Here is a 27,295-nt window from a genome sequence, read left to right on the forward strand (position 1 = left end):
GGGGAGAGAGAGCATTTAGCAATTCAAGACTGTCTTACCCTCTTCAGTTCCTCTTTCAGTGATATGAAGTTAAAACCAGGTACTGTGATTGCTCACTTGATTTTTCGTTCTTATGAAGGTGCTTTTTTTGCGTGGATAGTTATTCAATATGGTGTTCCTGCAGGGAGCAGGATTAGTGGAGGCTTCTATTCAGCCATCTTGCTCTACCTTCCCTGGCTATGTCCTTTTAAATATTTATAATTGACATACAATAAATTACACTTAAAGTATACAATAAGTTCTAAAATATAACTGTGAAATCATCATCAAACTCTAGATAATTAACATATCCATCAACCCAAAAGTTTCCTCATGTTTAGATGATCTCCTTTCCCTCTAGAAACGACTCATCTACTTTCTGTCATATAGATTATAGTTTGCCTTTTCTGGAGTTTTATATAAACAGAATCATATCGTATATGCTCTTTTCTGTCTGACTTCTTTTACTTACCATGATTATTTCATCCATGTTACATGTATCAACAGTTTTTTCCTTATTTGTTGATGATAATATTTCATTGTATGGATATATACTCCAATGGGTTTATTCATTTACCTGTTGATGTGTGTTGGATCATTTCTAGTCTAAGCTATCACAAATAAAACTGCTGGAAACATTAATGTCCAAGTCTTTGTTTAGACATATGCTTTCGTTTTCTCTTGGGGAAATACCTTGGGTGGAGTGGCTGGATCTAATGGCCAGTGTATGTTTAACTTTATAAAGAGCTGTCAAAGTGTTTTCCTTTTTTTTTTTTTTTGAGACAGAATCTTGCTCTGTTGCCCAGGCTGGAGTATGGTGGTGCAATCTCAGCTCACTGCAACCTCTGCCTCCCAGCTTAAAGTGATTCTCCTGCCTCAGCCTCCTGAGCAGCTGGGGTTACAGATGCCTGCCACCATGCCCAGCTAATTTTTGTATTTTTAGTAGAGACAGGGTTTCACCATGTTGACCAGGCTGGTCTCATACTCCTGGTCTCAAGTGATCCGCCCGCCTTGCCCTCCCAAAGTGCTCAGATTACAGGTGTGAGCCACCATGCCCAGCCCAAAATTGTTTATACCATTTTATATTCCCACCAGGATTATATGAGAGTTCCAGTTCTTCTAAATTCTTGCCAACATTTACTATTTTGAATAAATGTTCATTGTAAAAAAAATTTAAGAAGTTATATAGGGAAAAAAAAGGCCGCTGTTAATCTGTTAATTGCACTACAGGGAGACAAAGTTATTAAACTGTCATATTTGTGGCTGGGCGTGGTAACACATGCCTGTGATCTTAGCACTGTGGGAGGCTGAGGAAGGAGGATCACTTGAGACCAGGAGTTCAAGACCAGCCTGGAAAACATAGCAAGAGTCTGTCTCCACAAAAAAATTAAAAATTAAAGAAAAGGACATTGTCATGTTTGTAGACTTCCCAAATTTGCCCTCCTAGGCAAACAGTGCTCTTGTTTTTAAACAAATAGTTGTATATATAATTTTCACCCTCACTATTCAAAACATGTCATAAATGGTAAATCCAAGAAAAATACAGGTATTCCCCACCCACTGAAAACTGTAAAATAGACTTTTTTCTGTCTGTACTGTTTTTTATTGCTTTTTAAATTGGTTTTCCAAGTGAGTAAGTCAGAATCTATCTGTAATGAATTTTAAATTTAGTATTTCTCTGTGATGTAGTAAACAAGAAACTACAGGCAAAAATAGCCCTGCCCCTTGCTAAACTTCTAAGGCACGTTTCTAGTACAATTCAACACTAACATTTCAGGCCTTTAGTGCCTTACATGAGTTTTTAAAAGGGGAAGAAGGGAGGGAGCAAGAGTGTCTCATTTCATAAACTTGTGCATAACAATTATTCTTATATTTTAGTTATTGAGAGGGCTCGTAGAAAAACTAGGTAAATAATATTAATAATTATAGCACTTATTATACACTACAGAACACGTATTATGTACCAGGCATTGTGGGAGGCTCTCTCTTGTGCATTATCTCCTTTCTTTAGGTCCATGGAGAGTATTGCATTTTCTTAGTTTAGGCATGGCCTCCACAATAAGGATTATCAAAAGCCTAAAAATATGTAAAAGACACCTAGAAGGTATTTGTTGTGCTCCTTGGGGAAGCTAGGCAAATCCTTTCAGCTGAAAACCATGGTGACTTCCAAGATCTCTGCCCCTCCCCATCCCCATGGTCCACTTCCTCTTCTCACTGTTCCTCTTAGAAAAGACCTGTGGATTCCGCCACTACGAAATGGCAGCACCTTATTTACGGTCACTTTAGAGTGTAGGTTTTCTTAATGGGTCTGCCTGTCATGTTTAACGTCCTTGGCTGAGTCCAAACTCTCACTAAAATTGCCAAGCCCTTTGTCTTCCAGTGTCTAAATTATGAATGTCAATGGAATCAGGCCAGAGTTTGAATTCTAGTCTCTTAGCCTTTGTTTCCCCTGTTCATAAAACGAATGGGGGAATTCTTTCCTCCTACAGTTTATTTATATATTCACTAATTCATTCATCCATCCATCCATTCATTCATTCAGTTTACTGAGTACCTACTATGTGCCAGTCCCTGTTCTAGGGTGGAAACTAAGAGAATGTTGTACCTGGAGGGTGCTGGAAGCTCTAAAGCCCTAAGCAGTTACTGCTTTTACTATTAGTGGTTCTCCCCCACCCCCCACAAATCAACAGAACAAAGAAAATTACCTAAATAGCAAGGACACAGGGAGGAACTTCTTGGCTCAGAACTTTCCAAACACTTTTTCCTGAAGGGATTCAAGAAGCAAGAAAGGTACTCGTTCGCTAGGACCTTCTCTGAGCTGTGCTCAGAATGCGTCTGGGACTATTTTTCTTGCCCAGAGAATCGAGAAACGCTGCAGCGAATTCCCGAGCTGTAGTTATAAACCGAAGTTCTGCTAGGTAGCATTCAACGATCTTAATCTTCTGGGTTTCAGTTTTCTCGAATGAAAAATGCAGGTCCAAGTTCTTAACTGGCTGGGGCACCATTAGCAAGTCACTTAGTATCTCTGGGACCAGTTTGCAATGCGAGGAGGGGGCCTTAAGGTGCCTCCAGCTGAAGTCCTAGAATGAGCGCCGCGGGTCCCAAGCTGGGGCGCGCACCCCAGATCGGAGGGCGCCGATGTACAGGCAGCAAACCCACCCAATCTACTGCATGCCTTCTTAAACATCACGAGACTCTAAGAAAAGGAAACCGAAAACGGGAAAGTCCCTCTCTCTAACCTAGCACTGCGTCGCTGGCTTGGAGACTGGTGACGGTCCCCGCGGGCCTTGCCCTGATTGGCTGGGCTCCCACGGAATATAAGTGGAGGCGTCGCGCCCGGCGGGCATTCCAGCGGCGGACAGCACCCGGGCCGAGATGTCTCGCTCAGTGGCCTTAGCCGTGCTGGCGCTACTCTCTCTTTCTGGCCTGGAGGCTATCCAGCGTGAGTCTCTCCTACCCTCCCGCTCTGGTCCTTCCCCTCCCGCTCTGGTCTTTCCTCTCCCGCTCCGCACCCTCTGTGGCCCTCTCTGTGCTCTCTGGCTCCGTGACCTCCCTTCTCCAAGTTCTCCTTGGTGGCCCGCCGGGGGGCTAGTCTAGGGCTGGGTCTCCGGGAAGCGGTGGGGTGGCCTGGGAGTGGGGAAGGGGGTACGCACCCGGGACGCGCGCTTCTTGCCCCTTTCGGCGGGAAGCAGGGGAGACCTTTGGCCTACGGCGACAAGAGGGTCGGGACAAAGTTTAGGGCGTTGATAAGCGTCAGAGCGCCGAGGTTGGGGGAGGGTTTCTCTTCCGCTCTTTCGCGGGGCCTCTGGCTCCCCGAGCGCAGCTGGAGTGGGGGACGGGTAGGCTCATCCCAAAGGCGCGGAGCTGAGGGCTGTGAATGCGTGCAGGGGCGCCCGGGGTCTGGGGGAGGCGTCGCCCGGGTAAACCTGTCTGCTGCAGCTCTGCTTCCCTCGGACCGGAGAGCTGTGGACTTCGCTAGGAGCCGCTAAGTTCGCCTGCCCTGCACCTCGGGGTCTATGTGGGGCCACACCGTGGCGGGGAAAGAGCACGCGACGTTTGTAGAATGCTTGGCTGTGATACAAAGCGGTTTCGAATCATTAACCTATTTGTTCCCATCACATGTCACTTTTAAAAATCATAAGAACTACCCGTTATTGACATCTTTCTGTGTGCCAAGGACTTTACGTGCTTTGCGTCATTTAATTTTTAAAATAGTTGTCTTCCGCCATAGATAACTACTATGGTTATCTTCTGCCTCTCACAGATGAAGAAACTGAGGCACCGAGATTTTAAGAAACTTACACAGGGGATAAATGGCAGCAATCGAGATTGAAATCAAGCCTGACCAGGGCCTTTTGCGGGAGCGCATGCCTTTTGTCTGTAATTCGTGCGTTTTTTTAAAGAAACATGCCTGCCTTCTGCGTGAGATTCTCCAGAGCAAACCGGGCGGCCATGGGCCCTGTGGTCTTTTCTTACAGAAGGCTTCCTTTTTGGCTCTTTGCCTGGTTCTTTCCGAGATGTAGTGTGCCTCTTACTTTCGGTTTTGAAAACATGAGGGGGTTGGGCGTGGTAGCTCACGCCTGTAATCCCAGCACTTAGGGAGGCCGAGGCGGGAGGATCGCTTGAGGTCAGTAGTTGAGACCAGCCTGGCCAACATGGTGAAAACTCGTCTCTATAAAAAATAAAAACAAAAATTAGCCAGGTGTGGTGGCTGGCGCCTGTGGCCCAAGCTACTCGGGTGGCTGAGGCGGGAGGATCTCTTGAGCCCAGGAGTTTGAGTTATCATGGCGCCAGTGCATTCCAGTCTGGGCAACAGAGCGAGACCTTGTCTCTTAAAAAAGACCAAAAAAAAAAAAAAAAAAAAAAGAAGAAGAAGAAGAAAGAAAAAAAGAAGAAGAAGAAAGAAAAAAGTGAAGGTTTGTCGAAGTCAGGGGAGTTGTAAAACCATTAATAAAGATAATCCGGCCGGGCGCGGTGGCTCAAGCCTGAAATCCCAGCACTTTGGGAGGCCGAGACGGGCGGATCACAAGGTCAGGAGACCATCCTGACTAACACGGTGAAACCCCGTCTCTACTAAAAAATACAAAAAAAACCCAAAACAAACAAACAAAAAAAAACACTAGCCGGGCGAGGTGGCGGGCGTCTGTAGTCCCAGCTACTCGGGAGGCTGAGGCAGGAGAATGGCGTGAACCCGGGAGACGGAGGTTGCAGTGAGCTGAGATCCGGCCACCGCACTCCAGCCCGGGCGACAGAGTGATACTCTGTCTCAAAAAAAAAAAAAAAAAAAAAAAGATAATCCAAGATGGTTACCAAGACTGTTGAGGACACCAAAGATCTTGAGTACTTTCTAAATACCTGGCAATACGCTAAGCCCTCTCACCTTTTCCCCCTGGCAAAACATGATCAAAAGCAGAATGTTTTGATCATGAGAAAATTGCATTTAATTTGAATACAATTTATTTACAACATAAAGGATAATGTCTATATCATCACCATTACTGCTATTTGCTGGTTATGTTAGATGTCGTTTTAAAAAATAACAATCAGTTGTTTTTACAAAAATCTTATTTTGAAAATTTCCAAAGTAATACATGCCATGCATAGACCATTTCTGGAAGATACCACAAGAAGCATGTAATGGTGATTACCTCTGAAGGTCTGTTTTCCCCTCTGTCCTGTGTGTGGTTTTGTTTTGTTTTACTGTGGGCATAAATTAACTTTTCAGTTAAGTTTTGTAAGCTTAAATAACTCTCCAAAAGTCACAAAGCCAGTAACTGATTGAGCCCCAATTCAAACCCAGTCTGTCTGATACTTGTCCTCTTCTTAGAAAAGATTACAGTGATGCTCTCACAAAATCTTGCTGCCTTCCCTCAAACAGAGTTCCAGGTAGGATGAATCTGTGCTCTGACCCCTGAGGCATTTATTATGTTCTTATTATTAGAAGCTCAGTTGCAAAGAGCTCTCTTAGCTTTTAATGTTATGAAAAAAATCAGGTCTTCATTAGATTCCCCAATCCACCTCTCGATGGGGCTAGTAGCCTTTCCTTGATGATAGGGTGTTTCTAGAGAGATATATCTGGTCAAGGTGGCCTGGTACTCCTTCTCCCCACAACCTTCCAGACATGATGGAGTAGCTGCCTTTTAGGATCATGTACCCTGAATATAAGTGTATTTAAAAGAATTGTATACACATATATTTAGTGTCAGTCTGTATATTTAGTAGCAGTAACACTTCTCTTCATTTTCGATGAAAAATATAGAGTTTATAATATTTTCTTTCCACTTCCCCATGGATGGTCTAGTCATGCCTCTCATTTTGGAAAGCACTGCTCCTGTAACATTAGGCAATGTATTCCCAACCTGGCTAGTTTACAGCAATCACCTGTGGATGCTAATTAAAACGCAAATCCCACTGTCACATGCATTACTCCATTTGATCATAATGAAAACTATGTTCTGTCCCATTTGCCATAGTCCTCACCTATCCCTGTTGTATTTTATCCGGTCCAACTCAACCATTTAAGGTATTTGCCAGCTCTTATATGCATTTAGGTTTTGTTTCTTTGTTTTCTAGCTCATGAAATTAGGTACAAAATCAGAGAGGGATCTGGCATATAAACCCTCAGCAGAAATAAAGAGGTTTTGTTGTTTGGTAAGAACATACCTTGGATTGGGCCGGGCGCAGTGGCTCATGCCTGTAATCCCAGCACTTTGGGAGGCCAAGGCAGGCAGATCACTAGAAGTTGGGAGTTCGAGACCAGCCTGGCCAACATGGTGAAACCCCGTCTCTACTAAAAATACAAAAATTAACCGGGCATGGTGGTGTGTGCCTGTAGTCCCAGGAATCACTTGAACCAAGGCAGAGGTTGCAGTGAGCTGAGATCTCGCCACTGCACTCCAGCCTGGGCAACAGAATGAGATTCCATCTCAAACAAACAAACAAAAAACCAACAAAAACAACAAAATAAAACATACCTTGGGTTGATCCGCTTAGGAACCTGAGGTAATAATAATAACATCTGCCACGTATAGAGCAATTGCTATATCCCAGGCACTCTTCTAGACACTTAATACAGTTTAGAAAATCAGGTGAGTGTAGATCGAGGCAGGAGCAGGAACCAAAAAGAAAGGAGTAAACATAAGGAAAAAAAATGGAAGGGGTGGAAACAGAGTACAGTAACAGGAGTAATTTGATGGGGCTATTATGAACTGAGAAATGACCTTTGAAAAGTAGCTTGGAGCCAAATCATGTAGACTCTTGAGTGATGTGTTAAAGAATGCTATGAGTGCTGAGAAGCCATCAGAAGTGCTTGAGAGCATCCAGAAAAAGGTTCTTAAAAATGCAGCACAATCTCCAGTGACAGAAGATACTGCTAGAAATCTGCTAGAAAAAAACAAAAAAGTCATGTATAGAGGAATTATGAGGGAAAGATACCAAGTAATGGTTTATTCCTCAAAATGGAGGTGGCTTGTTGGGAAGGGGGAAGCTCATTTGGCCAGAGTGGAAATGGAATTGGGAGAAATCGATGATCAAATGTAGACACTTGGTGCCTGATGGAGCTTGAGACCAAGTTAGCCCCAAGTGAAATACTCTGGCAATATTAATGTGTCTTTTCCCTATGTTCCTCAGGTGCTCCAAAGATTCAGGTTTACTCACGCCATCCACCAGAGAATGGAAAGCCAAATTTCCTGAATTGCTATGTGTCTGGGTTTCATCCATCTGATATTGAAGTTGACTTACTGAAGAATGGAGAGAAAATGGGAAAAGTGGAGCATTCAGACTTGTCTTTCAGCAAAGACTGGTCTTTCTATCTCTTGTACTACACTGAATTCACCCCCAATGAAAAAGATGAGTATGCCTGCCGTGTGAACCATGTGACTTTGTCAGGGCCCAGGACAGTTAAGTGGGGTAAGTCTTACATTCTTTTGTAAGCTGCTGAAAGTTGTGTATGAGTAGTCATATCATAAAGTTGCTTTGATATAAAAAAAAGTCTATGGCCATACTACCCTGAATGAGTCCCATCCCATCTGATATAAACAATCTGCATATTGGGATTGTCAGGGAATGTTCTTAAAGATCAGATTAGTGGCATCTGCTGAGAGATTGCTGCACAGCATGGTTTCTGAACCAGTAGTTTCCCTGCAGTTGAGCAGGGAGCAGCAGCAGCACTTGCATGAATACATATGCACTCTTAACACTTCTTACCTACTGGCTTCCTCTAGCTTTCGTGGCAGCTTCAGGTATATTGAGCACTAACGAACATCTCAAGAAGGTATAGACCTTTGTTTGTAAGTCCTGTGTATCCTAGCGTCCTATAATCCTGGACTCCTCCAGTACTCTCTGGCTGGATTGGTATCTGAGGCTAGTAGGAAGGGCATGTTCCTGCTGGGTAGCTCTAAACAAGGTATACATGGATAGGAACAGCAGCCTATTCTGCCAGCCTTATTTCTAACCATTTTAGACATTTGTTAGTACATGGTATTTTAAAAGTATAACTTAATGTCTTCTTTTTTCTTTCTCCACTGTCTTTTTCATAGATCGAGACATGTAAGCAGCATCATGGAGGTAAGTTTTTGACCTTAAGAAAATGTTTTTGTTTCACTATCCTGAGGACTATTTATAGACAGTTCTAACAGGATAACCCTCACTATGTGGAGAACATTGACAGAGTAGCATTTTAGCAGGCAAAGAAGAATCCTACAGGGTCACATTTCCTTCTCCTGTGGTATGAAGAAGGTGTGTGGCCCCGGGTGTGGCCACATTACTGACCCTCTACAGAGAGGGCAAAGGAACTGCCAGTATGGTATTGCAGGATAGAGGCAGGTGGTTACCCACATTCCCTGCAAGGCTTTGATCTTTCTTCTACCATTTCCACATTGGACATCTCTGCTGAGAAGAGAAAATGAATCACTCTCTTCCTTTGTATAATAGTTGTTTTATTCTTCAGACAGAAGAGAGGAGTTATACAGTTCTGCAGACGTCCCATTCCTGTGTGGGGACTGTGTTTGCCTCTTAGAGGCTCCCAGGCCACTAGATGAGATAAAGGGAACCAGATTGTTAAAACTTGATGTAGTGATACTACAATAGATGTAACTACAAAGAACTCCAGAAGCAAGAGAGAGGGAGGAACTTGGACTTCTCTGCATCTTTAGTTGGAGTCCAAATGTATAAGATCCAGCTTTTCAGTGAAATTCTACTGCCCAGGGTACTTTGATGCTGAAAACCCATTCAAATCTCCTGTTATATTCTAGAACAGGGAATTGATTTGGGAGAGCATCAGGAAGGTGGATGATCTGCCCAGTCACACTGGTAGTAAATTGTAGAGCCAGGACTTGAACTCGAATATAGTCATGTGTTACTTAATGACAGGGACATATTCCAAGAAATGCTTACACAAACCTAGGTGTTGTAGCCTACTACACACATAGGCTACATGGTCTAGCCTATTGCTCCTAAGCTACAAACCTGTACAGCCTGTTACTGTACTGAATACTGTGGGCAGCTGTAACACAATGGTATTTGTGTATCTAAACATAGAAAAGGTACAGTAAAAAGTATGCTATTTTAATCTCATGAGACCACTGTCATATATACAGTCCAGCACTGACCAAAATATCATATCAGCATTTTTTTCTTCTAAGATTTTGGCAGCACCAAACGGATACACTAACAGGATATACTCTTTGTAATGGGTTTGGAGAACTGTCCGTAGTTACTTCTTTTAAAAAGGTGATCTACACAGTAGAAGTTAGACAGGTTTGGTAATGAGATCTGCAATCCAAATAAAATAAATTCATTTGCTCACCTTTTTCTTTTCTTTTCAGGTTTGAAGATGCCGCATTTGGATTGGATGAATTCCAAATTCTGCTTCCTTGCTTTTTAATATTGATATGCTTATACACTTTATGCAAAAAATTCAGAGTTATAATAATGTTAACACAGGCATGATCTTCTTTATAATTCTACTTTGAGTGCTATCTCCATGTTTGAGGTATCTGGGCAGCTAGCTTTAGGAGGGCTGGCAACTTAGAGGTGGGGAGCAGAGAATTCTCATATCCAACATCAACATCTTCGTCAGATTGAACTCTTCAATCTCTTGCACTTGAAGCTTGATAAGATAGTTATGCATATATAAGTTAACTTCCAATTTACATACTGTGCTTAGAATTTGGAGGAAAAATTTAGAAATATAATTGATGGGGTTATTGGAAATTTGTTATAATGAGTAAAACATTTTGTCATATAAGATTCATATTTACTTCTTATACATTTGATAAAGTTGCAGTTAATCTGGTTCATTTTTGTTCCACGAGTTAAATAAAACCATGAAACTTGATGTGTTGTCTCTTATATCTTGCTCCCACTATTACCCCTTTATTTTCAAACAGGGAAACGGTCTTCAAGTGCCACGTGGTAAAAAGTGTGAACCTCTTGTATATAGGGTTTGGCTCACAGTGTAAAGGGCCTCAGTGATCCACATTTTCCAGATTAGGAATCTGATGCTCAAAGAAGTTAAATGGCATAGTTGGAGTGACACAGCTGTCCATGAGAGGCCAGCCTTCTATACTTTAGCCAGAGTTCTTTCTTGTGGGCCAGGTCATGAGGAGTATGCAGACTCTAAGAGGGAGCAAAAGTATCTAAGGATTTAATATTTTAGCAAGGAATAGATACACAGTCATCCCGTGGTCTCCCTGGGGGATTGGTTTCAGGACCCCTTCTTGGAAACCAAAATCTCTGGATATTTAAGTCCCTTCTATAAAATGGTACAGTATTTGCATATAACCTATGCACATCCTCCTGTATACTTTAAATCATTTCTAGATTACTTATAATACCTAATACAATGTAAATGCTATGTAAATGGTTGTTATTGTTTAAGGAATAATGACAAGAAAAAAAAGTCTGTACATGTTCAGTAAAAACACAACCATCCCTTTTTTTTCCCCAATGTTTTTGATCCATGGTTTGCTGAATCCACAGATGTGGAGCCCCTGGATACTAAAGGCCAACTGTACTTTGAATGACAACGGATTTAAGATTTTCAAGGCCTAGTTTTATACCTGATGGCCAGTTTTGTTTATTTGACCAAGAATCTAAATTAGCTAGTTCTAGGTACTGACAGGATAAATAAAACACAAGACTGCTCCCAATCGTCTCAGTTTAGCGGAGGGACAGATATGCACTCAAATAATTAAAATATATACCTGATAAGAATATAGCATAGGTACTCACAAAGAACTTGGCAATGGAAATTTTGTTGTTCAGGCTGGGCGAGGTGTCTCATGTCTGTAATCTCAGCACTTTGGGAGGCCATGGTAGGATGATCACTTGAGCCCAGGAGTCCGAGACCAGCCTGGGCGACATAACAAGACCCTGTCTCAATTCGAAAAATTGAATTAAAAAAATAATAATAATTTTTTACGAAAGAAATAATGTTGTTCAAGGAACAACAACAAAAATCTAGGGAGGTGTTAGAGAAGCCATTCGCCTGAGCTGAGAGTAAGTGGGTAGTGGTTCTCTTGATTGGTGGGTGGGGCCTGGGTTTCCAGGCATGGGAGCCAGGAAGGACAGCCACATGGCAGGTTTGGGTAATTCCAAACAGTGGAGCAAGGGTATCTGAGGGAAGACTTGTAGGAACTTGGCTGAACAAATTGGAGGGTGATACTCTGAAAGAAAAACAAAGTTTTAAAATTTCTACTCTTACACTCAACACAGAATGCTTCTGTGACCAGATATGTTTTCTACATTCTGTGAGAAGAAAAACTTTAGACAGATTAAATTTAACAGAGTTTAACTGAGCAAAAATGATTCTCGAACCAGGCAGCTGCCAGAACCAGAACAGATTCAAAATGACTCTGGGGATGCCACATGGTTGGATAACATTTAGGGTCAGAAAAAGGAAAGTGATGTGCAGAAAATGGAAGTCAGGGGAAGAAACAGCCAGATTGGTTGCAGCTCAGCATTTGCCTCATTTAAACAGGGTTTGAAGAGTTGACCACGTGTGATTGGCTGAGACTCTGTGGTATAACAGTAAGTTACAGTCTGTTGACATATTATCCAGTTAGGTTGCAGTTCACTATGCATAGAGAAACCTTTAGCCTGAACTTACATAGGGAGGCAGCTTTATTTATTTAATTTTTGTTTTGAGACAAGGTCTCACTCTGTCACCCAGGCTGGAGTTCAGTGGTATGATCATGGCTTACTGCAGCCTCAACTTCCTGGCCTCAAGCAATCCTCCTGCCTCAGGCTCCAGAGTAGCTGGCGCTACAGGCACACGTCACCATGCCTGGCTAATTTTGTTTTTTAATTTTTAGTAGAGATGAACTCCTGGCCTTGAGCAATTCTTTTGCCTCAGCCTCCCAAAATGCTGGGATTACAGGTGTGAGCCACTGCGCCCAGCCAAGGCAACTTTAGGCTAAACCTTTTTTTGAGACAGAGTTTCTCTCTTGTTGTCTAGGCTGGAGTGCAGTGGAACCATTTTGGCTCACTGCAACCTCCATCTCCAGGGTTCAAGCGATTCTCGTGCCTCAGCCTCCCGAGTAGCTGGGATTACAGGCATGCGTCACCACACCTGGCTAATTTTGTATTTTTAGTAGAGATGGCGTTTCACTATGTTGTCCAGGCTGGTCTCAAACTCCTAGCCTCAAGTGATCCTCTGGCCTCAGCCTCCCAGAGTACTGAGATTACAGGCATGAGCCACTGTGCCCTGCCTAGGCTAAACTTAATTTAACAACACCAAACAATCTCCAGCAGACACCAACTGGGTATCCTATAATTCAATTCGATTCTGATGGGATCTACCTGGAGATGGTGTCAGATCCACTGGTTGAGGGTTCCGTCCCACAAGACTGCCCTCCACTTCAGATGCCAATCACACATAGTAGGTTGTTTTTTTTGTTTGTTTGTTTGTTTTTTGAGACGGAGTCTTGCTCTGTCACCCAGGCTGGAGTGCAGTGGCCAGATCTCGGCTCACTGCAACATAGTAGGTTGTTACCTCTACTTCTGACTGACCAGCTGGAAACCAGGACTCCCATGACCCCCTCCTTGATTTTGATTAATTTGCTAGGACAGTTCACATTTACCAATCTATTATAAAAGATATTATAAAGGCTACAGATGAATAGCTAGATGAAGAGATGAATAGGGTTGTATGTAGCGGGTTTTGGTGGTAAGAGTCCATGCCCTCTCCAGGTGTATGCCACCCTCCCAGCACCTCCACACATTCAGCAAACAAGAAGCTCATCGTTCAAGAGTTTTTATAGAGCTTGATCTCCAACTCCCCTTCACCTTCCCAGAAATGGACAGGTCAGGGTGGAAGTTCCAACACACTAATCTTTTCATCAGTTGGTCTTTCTGGTGACTAGCACCATCCTGAGGCTATCTAGGGGCCCCAACCTATAATGAGTATAACCTCATTAACATATACTCAAGGGTTATCAAAGAGTCTTATTAGCAATAACAAAAGACACTCCTATCATTCAAAATTCAAAGGGTTTTAGGAACTTATGACAGGAACTGGGGACAAAGACCAAATGTGTTTCATATTATACCACACTTACCTAGGCCATTCATTAACTCTTCACTTGGGTGCAAACTAAAATTACATGTAGAGTTTATAAAAACAAAATAAAGAAAAACAAACACACACACACACATAAACAACAAGCTGGGCGCGGTGGCTCACGCCTGTAATCCCAACACTTTGAGAGGCCAAGGTGAGCAGATCATGAGGTCAGGAGTTCAAGACCAGCCTGGCCAACATGGTGAAACTCTGTCTCTACTAAGAACACAAAAATTAGCCGGGCATGGTGGTGGTGCGTGCCTGTAATCCCAGCTACTCAGGAGGCAGAGGCAAGAGGATCGCTTGAACCTGGGAGGCAGAGGTTGCAGTGAGCTGAGATCACGCCATTGCACTCCAGCCTGGGCAACAGAGTGAGACTCTGTCTCAAAAACAGCAATAACAACAACAACAAAAACCTTACCAGCTTCTCAGACTCTCATCCAGGCCAACTAAATCATAATCTCTTGGTATGGAGCCCAGGTATACTGTTATTTTTTTAAAAAACCTCTAGAGAGTTTTAATGTACATCCAAGATTGAGAGACCCATTGAGTTAAATAATAAAGAACTCTTTCTCCATTCTGTATCATTCAACAGAGCTATTTTGTGAGGGGCTGCTGGGCTGGCTGATATTACAAGGTAATAGTATGTCAAAGTCAAATGAAATATAGAGATTAATCTCTGAAATTAAAATGTTTTATTTGGGAGGAAAGAATTGCAATTCAGGGCATACACACAGACCAGCTGGTCTTTGGCATGACTGAAGTACAAAAAGGTTTTATAAAATGCAAAAATGTTACACATTGTTCTGAGAAATTTCACTGGTGCTAGTAAGGTTTTGAGGAGCTGGCAAGTTCGGACTGGCAAATGATGGCAATGAACAGAGCTAGTCTGTTCAATGTAGTTGTAGCAGGTTGTTTCAGTAGCCTTAGTTAAACCCGGTTTCAGGTGATAGCAGGCAGTTTCAGCTGCCAGGCTTGCAGAAAATTGCATTTTTGGAGCAATGTTTTGTGCCCTGAGTGCTTCTCCCTGGCTTCTTGACTCTGTTTTTGTTGAGTAAGACAAAAATGACCCAATTTGTAGTATCAACTTTCACAGTTCCTTTGGAGCATGCCTTAGTTCCTCTTTTCAGAAGAAGAGAGCAAGCAAAGAGGAGGAATACTGGAAGTTTAATTAACCTTATTAAATATAATTGTGCAATGCAAATTAAACGGAAAAGTCCCAACACCAGTAATAAAGAAGTAGATCTTACATACTGATATGGAGGAATACCCATACTATGTTGCTGAAACAAGAATTACTTTCTAGAAAATATATGTGAGAAGCCCCTTTAAAAAAACATACTAGGTGGGGTGTGGTGGCTCACGCCTGTAATCCCAGCACTTTGGGAGGCTGAGGTAGTGGTCACTTGAGGACAGGAGTTTCAGACCAGCCTGGCCAATGTGGCAAAACCCTGTCTCTACTAATATTACAAAAATTAGCCAGGCATGGTGGTGGGCGCCTGTAATTCCAGCTACTCGGGAGCCTGAGGCACAGGAGAATTGCTTGAACCCAGGAGGTGGAGGTTGCAGTGAGCAGAGATGGCACTACTGCACTCCAGCCTGGGTGACAGAGTGAGACTGTGTCTCAATAAAAAATAAAAAGTAAAAAAAAAGAAAGAAAGAAAGAAAAAATTTTGTACACCCCTGTAATCACTTATAACATGGAAATTACTATCTTTTGGACCCTACTATATTCTACTTTATAGAGGTGGCTCTCAGTGTGTATATATAACTCCCCACTTTATATTACGGTTATTTAAATTTTAAAAAATTGTTATTATTAATTAATCTTTGTCAAATAGGTATCCTTACATTTCCTTATATATTCAACTCTTGAACAATACGGAGTTTGAGGTGGCAACCCCCGATGCTGTCAAAATCCAAGTATAACCTTTAACTCCTCAAAAACGTAACTGCTAATAGCCTACTGCTGACTGGAAGCCCTATCGATAATGTAAACAGTCAACACATATTTTATATGTTATATATACTAAATATACTGTATTCTGAAAATAAAGTAAGCTAGAGAAAAGCAAATGTTATTAAGAAAATCATAAGGAAGAGAAAATGTATTTATTATTCATTAAGTGGCAGTGCATCATCATAAAGATCTTTATTCTCATCATCTTCATGTTGAATAGGCCAAGGAGGAGGAGGAAGAGAAAGGGTTGGTCTTATTGTCTCGGGGAAGCAGAGGCAGAAGAAAATCCACATAAAAGTGAACTCTTGGCCAGGTGCAGTGGCTCACACCTGTAATCCCAGAACTTTGGGAGGCCGAGGCAAGCAGATCATCTAAGGTTGGGAGTTCGAGACCAGCCTGGCTAACATGGTGAAACTCCATCTCTACTAAAAATACAAAAATTAGCTGGATGTGGTGGTGCATACCTGTAATCCCAGCTACTTGGGAGGCTGAGGCAGCAGAATCACTTGAACCCAGGAGGGGGAGGTTGCAGTGAGTGGAGATTGCGTCACCGCACACTAGCCTGCGTGACAGAGCAAGACTTTGTCACCAAAAACAAAAACAAAAAAAATAGTGGACCCTTGCATCACCTGAGCCTGGGAGGTTGAGGCTGCAGTGAGCAGAGATCAGGACACTACACTCCAGCCTGGGTGATGAAGCAAGTCCCTGTCAAAAAGGAAAAAAAAAAAGTGGACCCTTGCACCCCAAACCTGTGTTGTTCAAAGGTTAACTGTATCCTCCTTTAAAAAAGTGGTTATTGTTAAATAATAATTTTTATATCTTACTTTTTTTCATGATCCCTAATGAAAACATGTCATAAATGGACATGTCTTTTCTAGTTTTGTCAACAACCACTTTCACAGTATTTTTGGGCTGTTGCTTTTTACTTGTCATTCTTGTGTTGTAAACCCTTGAAGCAAAACTCAAGGTCTTTTTCTTTTCTTTTCTTTTCTTTTTTTTCTTTTTTTTTTTTTCTTTTCGTTTTGTTTCTTTTCTGAGACAGGGTATCACCCTGTCACCCAGGCTTGTGTTCAGTGGCACAATCTTGGCTCACTGCAGCCTCAGCCTCTTGGACTCAAGCAATCCTCTCATCTCAGCCTCCGAAGTAGCTGAGACCACAGGTGTGCACCACTCATTCCTGACTAATTTTATTTTTGTATTTTTTTGTAGAGATGGGGGGGTCTCACTATGTTGCCCTGGCTGGTCTTGAACTCCTGGGTTCAAGCGATCCTCCAGTCTCGACCTCTCAAAGTGCTGGGATTACAGAGCCACCGGACCCAGCCACTTCCTATAATAAAAAAAAAATATTTTGTCTGTGATGCAGCCATCAAAGTTTTAGGGGGAAAAGATTGGCATTGTCTTTCCCTGGAGTCTAGACCTATAAGAAAAAAGTTGAAGGCTAACATTTGGGTTCTAGATATCTTAAAATAAATAATAAAGTGTCTCTGATTACTTTGATCGAAAAGTTTGTGCATAGAAATTATTCTGGTACTTTGGAGAGTTACAAGAAGGGCTAATGGAAAAAAAACCTGATAAATACAATTAAAATAACAGTCGAGCATATATTAAGCACTTACTATGCACTAAACTCTATATATCTCCTGTCATTAGTTGGATGCAATTATTAGATATCTTTGGTCCTCCACAACATAGGTGATTAAAAAGTCTAAGCAACTGAGGAGATATCTATGTCTTTGGTAAGACACACAGGCCCAACTGAAGCCTGCAATGATGTGCAGGTTTCCCCTCCCCCATGGACCACATGAACCACTTCCTCTTTTTTTTTTTTTTAGACAGAGTCTCACTCTATCACCGAGGCTAGAGTGCAGTGGCACAATCTCAGCTCACTGCAACCTCTGCTTCCTGGGTTCAAGTGATTCTCCTGGCTTAGTCTCTCGAGTAGCTGGGATTACAGGTGTGCACCACCATGCCTAATTTATTTTTATTTTTATTTTTAGTAGAGATGGGGTTTCACCATGCGGGCCAGGCTGATCTCAAACTCCTGACCTCATGATCCGCTTGCCTTGGCCTCCCAAAGTGCTGGGATTACAGGCACTTCCTCTTTTTACTGTTTTCACTCAGAAAAACAGAGAGGACTTTTGCTACCACTAAATGACACAGCATAGTTGAAGCGGTTTTCTCGTCATTTATTATGGCTCAAATGTTTGTCCCTTCTGAAATTCATGTTGCAACTTAATCCTGACAGGGCAGAGCGGCTCACACTTCTAATCCCAGCACTCTGGGAGGCTGAGACTGGAGGATCGCATGAGCCCAGGAGTTTGAGACCAGCCTGGGCAACATAGTGAGTCCCCCTCTCTACGAAAACAAACAAACAAAAACTAGCTGGGTGTGGCAGCACACACCTGTAGTCCCAGCTACTTGGAAGGCTGAGGCGGGAAGATTGTTTGAGCCCAGGAGGAGTTCAAGAGCAGTCTGGGCAATATAGTGAGACCTCGTATCTGTCTGTCATCTATTATCTATCTATCTATCTATCTATCTATCTATCTATCTATCTATCTAAAATAAATTAAATTAAAAAATAAAAAATAATGAAGCAAAGAAAAGAAAGTTAACCTTCAATATAACAGTATTAAGAAGTAGGGCCTTTAAGAGGGAACTGGGTCACTAGGACTCCTTCATGAATGGATTAATGGATTAATAGAGAATGGGTCTGTTATAAAAGCCAGTTTGGCTCTCTCTCGTGCCCCTCTAAATCTTTATCTTTAGCCATGTTATGATGCCTCTCTGATATCTTCAGCCACGTTATGGTGCGGAACAAGGCCCTCACTCAAAGCAAACCAGATACAGCCCCTCAACGTTGAACTTCTCAGCCTCTTCTATACATTTTTCTTTCTTTCTTTCTTTCTTGTTTTGAGATAGGATCTTGCTCTGTCATTGTGCCATTGCAGCCTCAAACTCCTGGGCTCAAGTGATCCTTCTGCTTCAGCATCCCAAGTAGCTGGGCTTACAGACGCACACCACCATGCATCACTAATTTTTTTTTTTTTTTTTTTTGAGATGGAATCTTGCTCTGTCACCCAGGCTGGAGTGCAGTGGCGCGATCTCAGCTCACTGCAAGCTCCACCTCCCGGGTTCACGCCATTCTCCTGCCTCAGCCTCCAGAGTAGCTGGGACTACAGGCGCCTGCCACCACGCCCGGCTAATTTTTTTGTATTTTTGATAGAGATGGGGTTTCACCGTGTTAGCCAGCATGGTCTTGATCTCCTGACCTCATGATCCACCCGTCTCGGCCTCCCAAAGTGCTGGGATTACAGGCATGAGCCACTGTACCCGGCCACGTGGTTAATTTTTAAAAACTTTTTGTAGAGACAGATTCTCACTATGTTGCCAAGGCTGGTCTGAAACTCTTGGCCTCAAGTGATCCTCCAGCCTTGGTCTCCCAAAAAGATGAGATTACAGGCATGAGCCAGCGCACCTGGCCTCTTTTTTTGTATATTACCTGATCTCAGGTATTCTGTTACAGCAACAGAAAGACTAAGACAGAATCCTTAGCTGTCTGCAAGTGTGCATGCCATTTTCACCATCTGAAGAGCGAGTGAGTGTCTTAGGTGGAGTCTTGCAAAAGCAGGCCCTGAGCCAAAGATTTGGATGCAAATGACTTATTAAGAAAGGGCTCTTCAAGACCGCACCATTGCACTCCAGCCTGGGCAAGAAGAGTGAAACTCCGTTTCAAAAAAAAAAAAAAGGGGGGACTTCTAGAAAAGAACAGTAAAGGAGTGGGGGATGAAGGACAGGAAATGGTAAGAAGCCAAGCGAGAGCGTGATTTCAGAAGTCCTACACTCAGCCTGATCACACAGGAAGCTCTAGAACAAAGAACACACGTCAGAGTTTTTCCTGCCTTAACACAAAGGACCTGGGCTTTGGTGCTTTTCATCAGCCTGTCTGTGGCTATCCGGGGTTGTGGAATGAGGTGAAACATAAAACTCCCAGATACTTCCAGCTCCTTCCAGTGTCTGAGGGTAATCTGCAGGACTGAGGGTAATCGCAGATGCTAGCTGTTAGCAGCAAACTATGCAAAAGCTGAGGACGGGCTCATAAAGCCAGATCTGGGTGAGGCATGTTTCCTGTCAACATCCTCTGCCGGGCCCATAACACATGCAACCCCAAACTTCCATTAATGCTAAGGGGATAGCATTACAGTGTGTATGACATTGGACTCAGACCTGAGTTTGAATCCTAATTCCACAAAAGAAATTGGAAAAGAGTCATATTGCTGACTTGATCCTTTGTTGCCATATCCATAAAACGGGATAATTATTCCTATACCATAAATGTACTTATTTATTCACTTAATCGTTTGTTAAATAAATATGGAGTGTCTACTTTGTGCCGAGCACTCTTTTAGGGTGGTTCTGAGAAGGGGATGGCAATCAGAAGGGCTCTGTAAGATGCAAGACTCCAGGCAACTGCTTTTACTTCCAGTGGTTCTTTATGTTCACAGCTCATTAGAGCAAATTACCACAGCAGGGAGATACAGGTTGAGTATCCCTTATTCGAAAGGCCTGGCACCAGAAGTGTTTTAAATTTTGGATTTTTTCGGATTTTGGAATATTTGCTAATTATCAGTTGAGCATCTCTAAGGTGAAAATCTAAAATCCAAAATGCCCCAATCACCTTTTCCTTTGAGCATCATGTTGGCGCTCAAAAAGTTTGAGACGTTGGAACATTTAGGATTTCAGATTTTCAGATTAGGGATACTCATTTTGTACAATGGAAAACTTCTTGGCACTGATCTGGTGAAAGAAGAAACTATGGAAGAATCCCTTTCCCTAAAAGGCTTTAGGTAACAAGATGGCCCTGACTCATTCTGGACAGTTCCTCCAAAGGTAGGCCTACAGGTAGAGCTCTTTTCTGGCAGTATGGGGGTTTTTGAGAATTTTTTTTTTTTTTTTTTTTTTTCTGAGGCCGGGAAAGGTTAAGAGAATGAAGGGTTCCTAGTGATGATGCAGTAACCAAATCATTTGTGTAACGGAGCCTTATCTGACAGATTTCTAGGATAGAAACTCAGTATCCAAGCTTGGCAGACAGGTGGGCACAGTCCCCAGGATTCCAGTGTGGATTAGAGGTTTCAATCTCAATCGTATTCAACAACCCCTTTTTATAACAATTGTCTTGTGGTGATTCTTTTACTAATATGATTATGAAAATTAAGTAATTTAGCTTGTGAATGCTCTAGCTTGGCTGTGCTGCTGGTATAAAGAAGTGCCAGACACTTGTAACTGCCTAGGATTTCTGTGAACCAGCGGCATGGAAGACTGAGAGGCACGTTGTACCAATGGCTCAGATTCAGATATGGTATTGCTGGTTCTGGTGTAATTTTCTAAAATGGCGAAAATCTCTAGGCAAAATTCCACAAATAAAAAACCAACATACATCTTCCTTTGAGTTGCCTGGTAGTTATATTCCTGGAAAATTCAGTGTATATGAGCCTAAGGTAGTAGATGGTCAATAAATACTCAAGAAATAAAATAATCGAAAAACATAACACATTTCTTACATGTCCTTGGTGCTTGTAAGCCCAGATTATATGCAGGATTTTTTTTTTTTTTCCAGACGGAGTCTCTGTTGCCCAGGCTGGAGTGAAGTGGTGTGATCTCAGTTCACTGCAACCTCCACCTCCTGGGTTCAAGCGATTCTCCTGCCTCAGCCTCCTGAGTAGCTGGGATTACAGACATGCGCCAGCACGCCCGGCTGATTTTTGTATTTTTAGTAGAGACAGGGTTTCACCATGACCTCAAGTGATCCGCCCGCCTCAGTCTCTCAAAGTGCTGGGATTACAGGCGTGAGCCACCGCGCCCGGCTGCTTTTTTATACATTAAGTGTGCTTGCATGTAGACTGCGACCTCTGGCCCTCAGCCTCTTAATAAATACTCCAAATGACTTCATTGGAACAACCAGAGAATCACCCATCTATAGAGTGAGAAGTTGCTGATCTCATCACTGCGTGGGGTGGGGCGAAGGAAGCAACCCTCACCCTTTCTCGGAAAGCAGCTGGCTTTGAAGAAAGAGAAACCAGGACGGGAAAGTCTTGATTTCTAATCTGAAACAGCGCTTTTTGTCCAGAGACCGGTGACGAGCGACCCTGGGCTCGGGTTTTGATTGGGCAGTTCGGAAACTGTAAAAGCGAATTAAAAGGGTGACAAGCTAGCGCTTTAGCCTATTCAGTTCTGGGAGTTTGCACCGTGACGCTCTGCTTCCTGACCTTGGCTCTGCTCTGTGGGCGCCGCCCAGCCTGGGCGCGTACATCGTTGAGTACCTTCTCCTCTGCCTCCCGCTCCCTCTGCTTCTATCGCTCTCCAACTGCCCTCCCTGGCCTGTGGCTGCCCGGTCCTCCTTCCCAGCCCAGTGTAGCCGGGTACCCGGGTTCGGCTCGCTCGGGTCTCTGTCCAGGACTGGGAAGCCACGGAGGGCCGGGAAAGTGGCGCACTACTGGAGCGCACGCTTCGTACTCCCTCATCGCTGAATAACTACCGGGCAGGACTGGGTGGAACAGACAACATAGCTAGGTCATTGATGGGCTGCTGGGTACATGGATGGAGCTGCAAGGTGATGGGCACTGCTTTCTGGGGCTGCCCAGCTTCGTTCCGAGGGCTCTTTTTTCCTAGGCAGAGCGGGAAAGAGGAGGGGCAGGCCGGTCGCGAAACGCAAATAGTTGAGAATAGCGATCGGGGGAGAGGCAGGTGTCTGTGGGGCCCAAGAGAAGTACCACCTCGGTGAGTAGGCCGGTGCATGCAGGGGAGCGCAGAGCCCTAAGCCCTTCTCTGGGCTCCACCCGTTTTCCTGCTGGGCTTCTCATTTCCTCACTAGGTTCTAGGGTTTGCCGATCTAAATCCAGTTCGTGTACCATTGTATTGTGTAACATTTTTGGCAGCTTACATCTTTGTTTATTGAGATATAGTTCACAAACCATACATTAAAACATTTAAACGCACATTTAAACGCACATTTCAGTGGGTTTTAGTATATTCACAGGGTTGTGTAACCATCACCTCAGTTTTAGGACATTTTCATCACTCCCAAAATAAATTCTGTACCAGTTAGGTGCCACTCCCATTTCTCCCAAACCTCCAGTCCTAGGAAACCACCAATCTTTCTGTCTCTATGGGTTTGCCTATTAGTATTTCATAGAAACAGCAACATATAATATGTGGTCTTTTGTAACGGGCTTCTGTTTTCAAAGATCATCATATTGTAGCAAGGATCAGCTCTTCACTCCTTTTTATTCATGAATAAATACTCTACTGTATAGGTACACTAAGTTTTGTTTATCCATCATTAGTTAATGGGCATTTGGGTTGTTTCCACTTTTTGGCTCTTGAGAATAAAATGTGGTTATAGATATTCATGTATACATTTTTGGTGTGGACATAGGTTTTCATCAATGCTGTTGAGTATATATGTAGGACTGGAATTGCTGGGTGATATGGTAACTCTATGTTTAATCTTTTAAGGAACTACTAGACTGTTCTCCAAAGCTGAATGTACCATTGTGTGAGAGTTCCAATTTTTCTACATCCTCACCAACACTTATTATCTTTTTTGTTATAACCATTCTAGTGGATATGAAATGGTATCTTTATGGTTTTGATTTGTATTTCCCTAATGGCTAATTACGCATTATTTAAAAATTATAAGCTAATTAATTTTTACAAAGATTTACATGCTGTGATTTTGACAACTTAACTTCTAGATCACGTGCCCAAAAGTCACAGAGCCTAGACCTAAACCAAGCCTCTCTAAGGCTAATGCTTGAACTCCATCCTCTCTTTCCTAGAAGACAATCTGGAATAAATTTTTCAGAACTCCATTTGTTGCCTCTGTTAGAAAGAAAACACTGGGCAAGATGAACCTGCAAGTAGACTAAACGGTTTATTTCTTATTTGCTGTTAGGAGTGTGTAAGGAGATTTTTTGGTCTCCCATTTTTACTTTATAAAAAATGAGTGAGTGGGCCAAGCACAGTGGCTCATGCATGTAATCCCAGCACGTTGTGAGGCCGAGGCAGGCAGATCACTTGAGGTCAGGAGTTTGATATCAGCCTGGCCAACATGGCAAAACCCCATCTCTACTAAAAATACAAAAAATTAGCCGGGTGTAGTGGCATGCGCCTGTAATTCCAGCTATACGGGAGACTGAGGAATGAACATTGCTTGAACCCTGGAGAGGCGGAGGTTGCAGTGAGCCAAGATTGTGCCACTGCACTCCAATCTGGGTGACAGAGTGAGGCTGTTTATCAAAAAAAAAAAAAAAAAAAAGGAAAGAAAAGAAAAGAAAAGAAAAGAAAAAGCTCTTAATTGAAGTAGTAACCCTTTCTTGGGTGTTTAATGATACTGTGTTTCTCTTCATGTAAGTGCCCCTTGGACTCCTCCTCCCGACTATCATCAGGTCATGGAATGGGGAGGGGCACTCAGTTTCAACAGCAGTGGTCTCCAAATTTTGTTCAAATGCATAACTATAAAAAATTTTTGGTATACATTCTCTACATATAGCTATACATTTTATACATATACTACTATCAATCTTGATTTAGACATTACTAAAGCTTAATTTTTCTCTCATTTTTTTTTCCATTAAAAATTCAGATCGAACTATCTTACAGGTGGCTCCCAGAAGACCCACTCCCTGTGGGAGCACAGCAGTTGTGGAGGTGAAGACAGGACTGGACCCAGAATAAGAGTTCATATATGCAAGGAAATCTGACCTCTAAATTCTTATAAATCAGAGAGTGACTGAACAACAGCAGTGAGACATTGAAGACTTTTAATATTTGCAGTAAACCTTGGCATAGATCACTTACTTCCCTAAGACTGAATCCAAAAAGCACAATGGAATACTATAATAAGCTGTGACAGCATGGTGAATTCCAGACAAGCCTGAGCATTCCCTATAGCCAGAGAAGGCCCAACTCCTAACATAGCTTTGGATGCAGAACTGATAGAACTTGGGGAAAGTAATGAAGTAGTTGACCTCACCTGTGAATCTCTAGAACCTGTAGTGACTGACCTAACTCACCATGACTCTGTTGTGATTCTTGAACAACGGAGGAGGCCAAGAGCAAATACAAGGTCACTCCAAGACCAAACTGGCAGTTGTGTGGTGAACACTGATGAGGAGGGGTTGAAGAGGGACAGAGATGCATGTACAACCAACAGTGCCCACCATAATTCCTTGCAAAAAAAGTTTTTTTGTCATATACTACCTGGTTATATTCGGTGTCAAGTTTGCGTGGATGGATACTCAGAGATTGAACTTAGTATACAACACACCTACTCTATAGAATGTGGCCACATCTGTAGTCAGTGCTTCTGCACTTCCTTTAAATATACTAACACTTGCCCAGTTTGTTTGGAAAAAAAAAAATCAGCCTTCGTCAGTATCACTGCATTTATATATGATGTATGCCTTGTTGCTCAAGACAGAGCCTGTGGCTGGATTTTTCCATGTCTTTGTGCAGGAACTATGAGTTGTTGGCATCCAACACTCTGAGCTTAAAGACTGATTTTTAAAATTGCTATCTGCAGTATGTAAAAAACTCTGATTTCTCACATGCTCTGAGACTGCTTTTTGTTTCCTTTGGTTTTATGCTTTAGCGCTGGACTTTGGTTGCCAGAGTGTGCCAGATACTGGGGTCGTCCTTAAAGCAACTTTCCCTTTCTTATAGTCATCAATTTTTAGTTGAATGAAACCCCTCTTGACCAAAGTGACCCCAGAAAAACCTTAAAACTGAGTTCCTGGCCATGACAGGATGGGAGATCAGACACGCTTCATTATACCCCCGTCTCTTTTATGGTTTAGACACAACAACTGACCAGCATTAATGTCAAATTAAAGATCATAAGGCTGACAGAACAGACCCTTTGTGGCAATAAAAAATTATTCGTAAGACCTAAGGCCATGCCAGGCAAGTGTTATGTCATGAACTCCTACACTTAAAGAATAAACTATGTTCTAACTGCCACAGGTTTTTCTATTTATTTTTTGAGACGGAGTTCTGTCCGGCCAGTTTTTCCTTTTTGTTTAGCAGCTAAACAAGCACCAGCTGAGATAAGCAATTTTTTTTTTTTTTTTTGAGATGAAGTCTCGCTCTGTTGCCCAGGCTGGAGTGCATTGGCCCAATCTCGGCTCACTGCAAGCTCCGCCTCCCGGGTTCACACCATTCTCCTGGCTCAGCCTCCCGAGTAGCTGGGACTACAGGTGCCCGCCACCATGCCTGGCTAATTATTTTTTTTTTTTGTATTTTCTTTTAGTAGAGACGGGGTTTCACCATGTTAGCCAGGATGGTCTCGATCTCCTGACCTCATGATCCACCCGTCTCGGCCTCCCAAAGTGCTGGGATTATAGGCGTGAGCCACCGCGCCCAGCCCAACCTGGCTAATTTTTAATAGAGACGGGGTTTCACTGTGTTAGCCAGGGTGGTCTCGATCTCCTGACCTTGTGATCCACCTGCCTTGGCCTCCCAAAGTGCTGGGATTACAGGGGTGACCCACCGTGCCCAGCCACTTTCTCTTGATAAGAAGACCACTGACTATGGGCTGGTTCTGGCCAGTTTGCAGAGGCTAAGCACTCTTGTTCCTTCCTGTCCTGAACAGGCATTTTGACTTATAGGGCCTAATTGTCGTGCATTTGAATGTTAAGTCTCCACCTTAGGCCTGGCACGGTGGCTCATGCCTGTAATCCCAGCACTTTGGGAGGCTAAGGTGGGTGAATCACTTGAGGTCAGGAGTTCGAGACCAGCCTGACCAACATGGCAAAACCCCGTCTCTACTAAAAATACAAAAATTAGCCAAGTGTGGTGGTGCACACCTGTAATCTCAGCTACTCGGGAGGCTGAGGAAGGAGAATCATTTGAACCTGGGAGGCAGAGGTTGCAGTGAGCTGAGATGGCGCCACTGCACTCCAGCTTGGGTGCAGAGCAAGACTCTGTCATGAAAAACAAAACAAAAAAAGAGTTAAATCTGTACCTCAAAGTGAACATGGGTTGTATGTTACATGCATGTTTGTTCAATAAGCATGAGTCAGAATGACCTCCATGATTATTCATAACTCCTCCTGTAACCTGTTGAATATGTACGTTTAGCCAACCTGTTCAGCATCAAGTTCCTACCCCAACCCCTCCTCCTTTGAAGTGCCTGTCTCTGATCTTTGCCAGAGATTGTACTTCCTGGCCTGTGGGATGGCCAACTTGCAGGCCTTTAACCCTTTATAAGAAATAAAGTCTCCTCTCCCAATTTCTGGATGTTGTGAGTTCTAAATTAACAAAGTAAAGAGAAGGAATTTGGGAGACTGACAACTTTGCAAACCAGAGCCACTATAGAAGTTTGAACTTTTACTTAAGAGAGAAACAAATGTCATTCTTGCTTAAGCAACTTTTATACTGGGTATATTAGTCGGGTTGACATATAAAATTAACCATCACTCTGGGTCTCGTTTACACTAATGGAATTTTTTTATTTTTTATTTTTTTTTGAGACAAGGTCTTACTCTGTCAACCATGCTGGAGTGCAGGGGTGTGATCATGGCTTACTGCAGCCTTGACTTCCTAGGCACAAATGATCCTCCCACTTCAGCCTCCTGAGTAGCTGGGACCACAGATACTGGCTAATTTTAAAATTTTTTGTAGGGACAGAGTCTCGCCATCTTGCCCAGGCTGGTCTTGAACTCCTGGGCTCAGGTGATCCTCCCACCTTGGCCTCCCAA

The 27,295-nt window shown here is 42.9% G+C and overlaps 2 protein-coding genes across 4 annotated transcripts in view; both read left to right on the top strand.

Annotated features, from left to right (window-relative positions):
* Window positions 1-3,335: 3,335 nt before the first annotated feature.
* Window positions 3,336-10,354, top strand: B2M (beta-2-microglobulin). Of its 3 annotated transcripts, XM_025390335.1 has the most exons (4): window positions 3,336-3,460; window positions 7,648-7,926; window positions 8,556-8,583; window positions 9,843-10,354. In XM_025390335.1, the coding sequence occupies exons 1-3, from the start codon at window positions 3,394-3,396 to the stop codon at window positions 8,567-8,569; spliced, it is 360 nt and encodes a 119-aa protein (XP_025246120.1). In that variant the 5' UTR covers window positions 3,336-3,393; the 3' UTR covers window positions 8,570-8,583; window positions 9,843-10,354. The 3 variants fall into 3 exon arrangements, 2 of the variants coding, with proteins under 2 accessions (XP_025246120.1, XP_025246119.1); XR_003120218.1 differs by having other exon boundaries at window positions 7,648-8,583; XM_025390334.1 differs by having other exon boundaries at window positions 7,648-10,354.
* Window positions 10,355-21,763: 11,409 nt separating this feature from the next.
* Window positions 21,764-27,295, top strand: part of TRIM69 (tripartite motif containing 69) — a 36,611-nt gene continuing 31,079 nt past the window's right edge. The window contains exon 1 of the mRNA XM_025390328.1: window positions 21,764-22,313. The gene's annotated coding sequence lies outside the window, so the exon portion shown is untranslated. The remainder of the gene's footprint in view (window positions 22,314-27,295) is intronic.

The sequence above is a fragment of the Theropithecus gelada genome, chromosome 7a (assembly GCF_003255815.1).
Source record: "Theropithecus gelada isolate Dixy chromosome 7a, Tgel_1.0, whole genome shotgun sequence".
Classification (NCBI taxonomy): domain Eukaryota; kingdom Metazoa; phylum Chordata; class Mammalia; order Primates; family Cercopithecidae; genus Theropithecus; species Theropithecus gelada.

What these genes read in the sequence shown, in the direction of transcription:
- B2M (XM_025390334.1), top strand. Translation starts at nt 3,394, where the DNA reads ATGTCTCGCTCAGTGGCCTTAGCCGTGCTGGCGCTACTCTCTCTTTCT. An exon ending in TGGCCTGGAGGCTATCCAGC is followed by an intron (nt 3,461 to 7,647) that starts GTGAGTCTCTCC and finishes TATGTTCCTCAG; the next exon opens with GTGCTCCAAAGATTCAGGTT.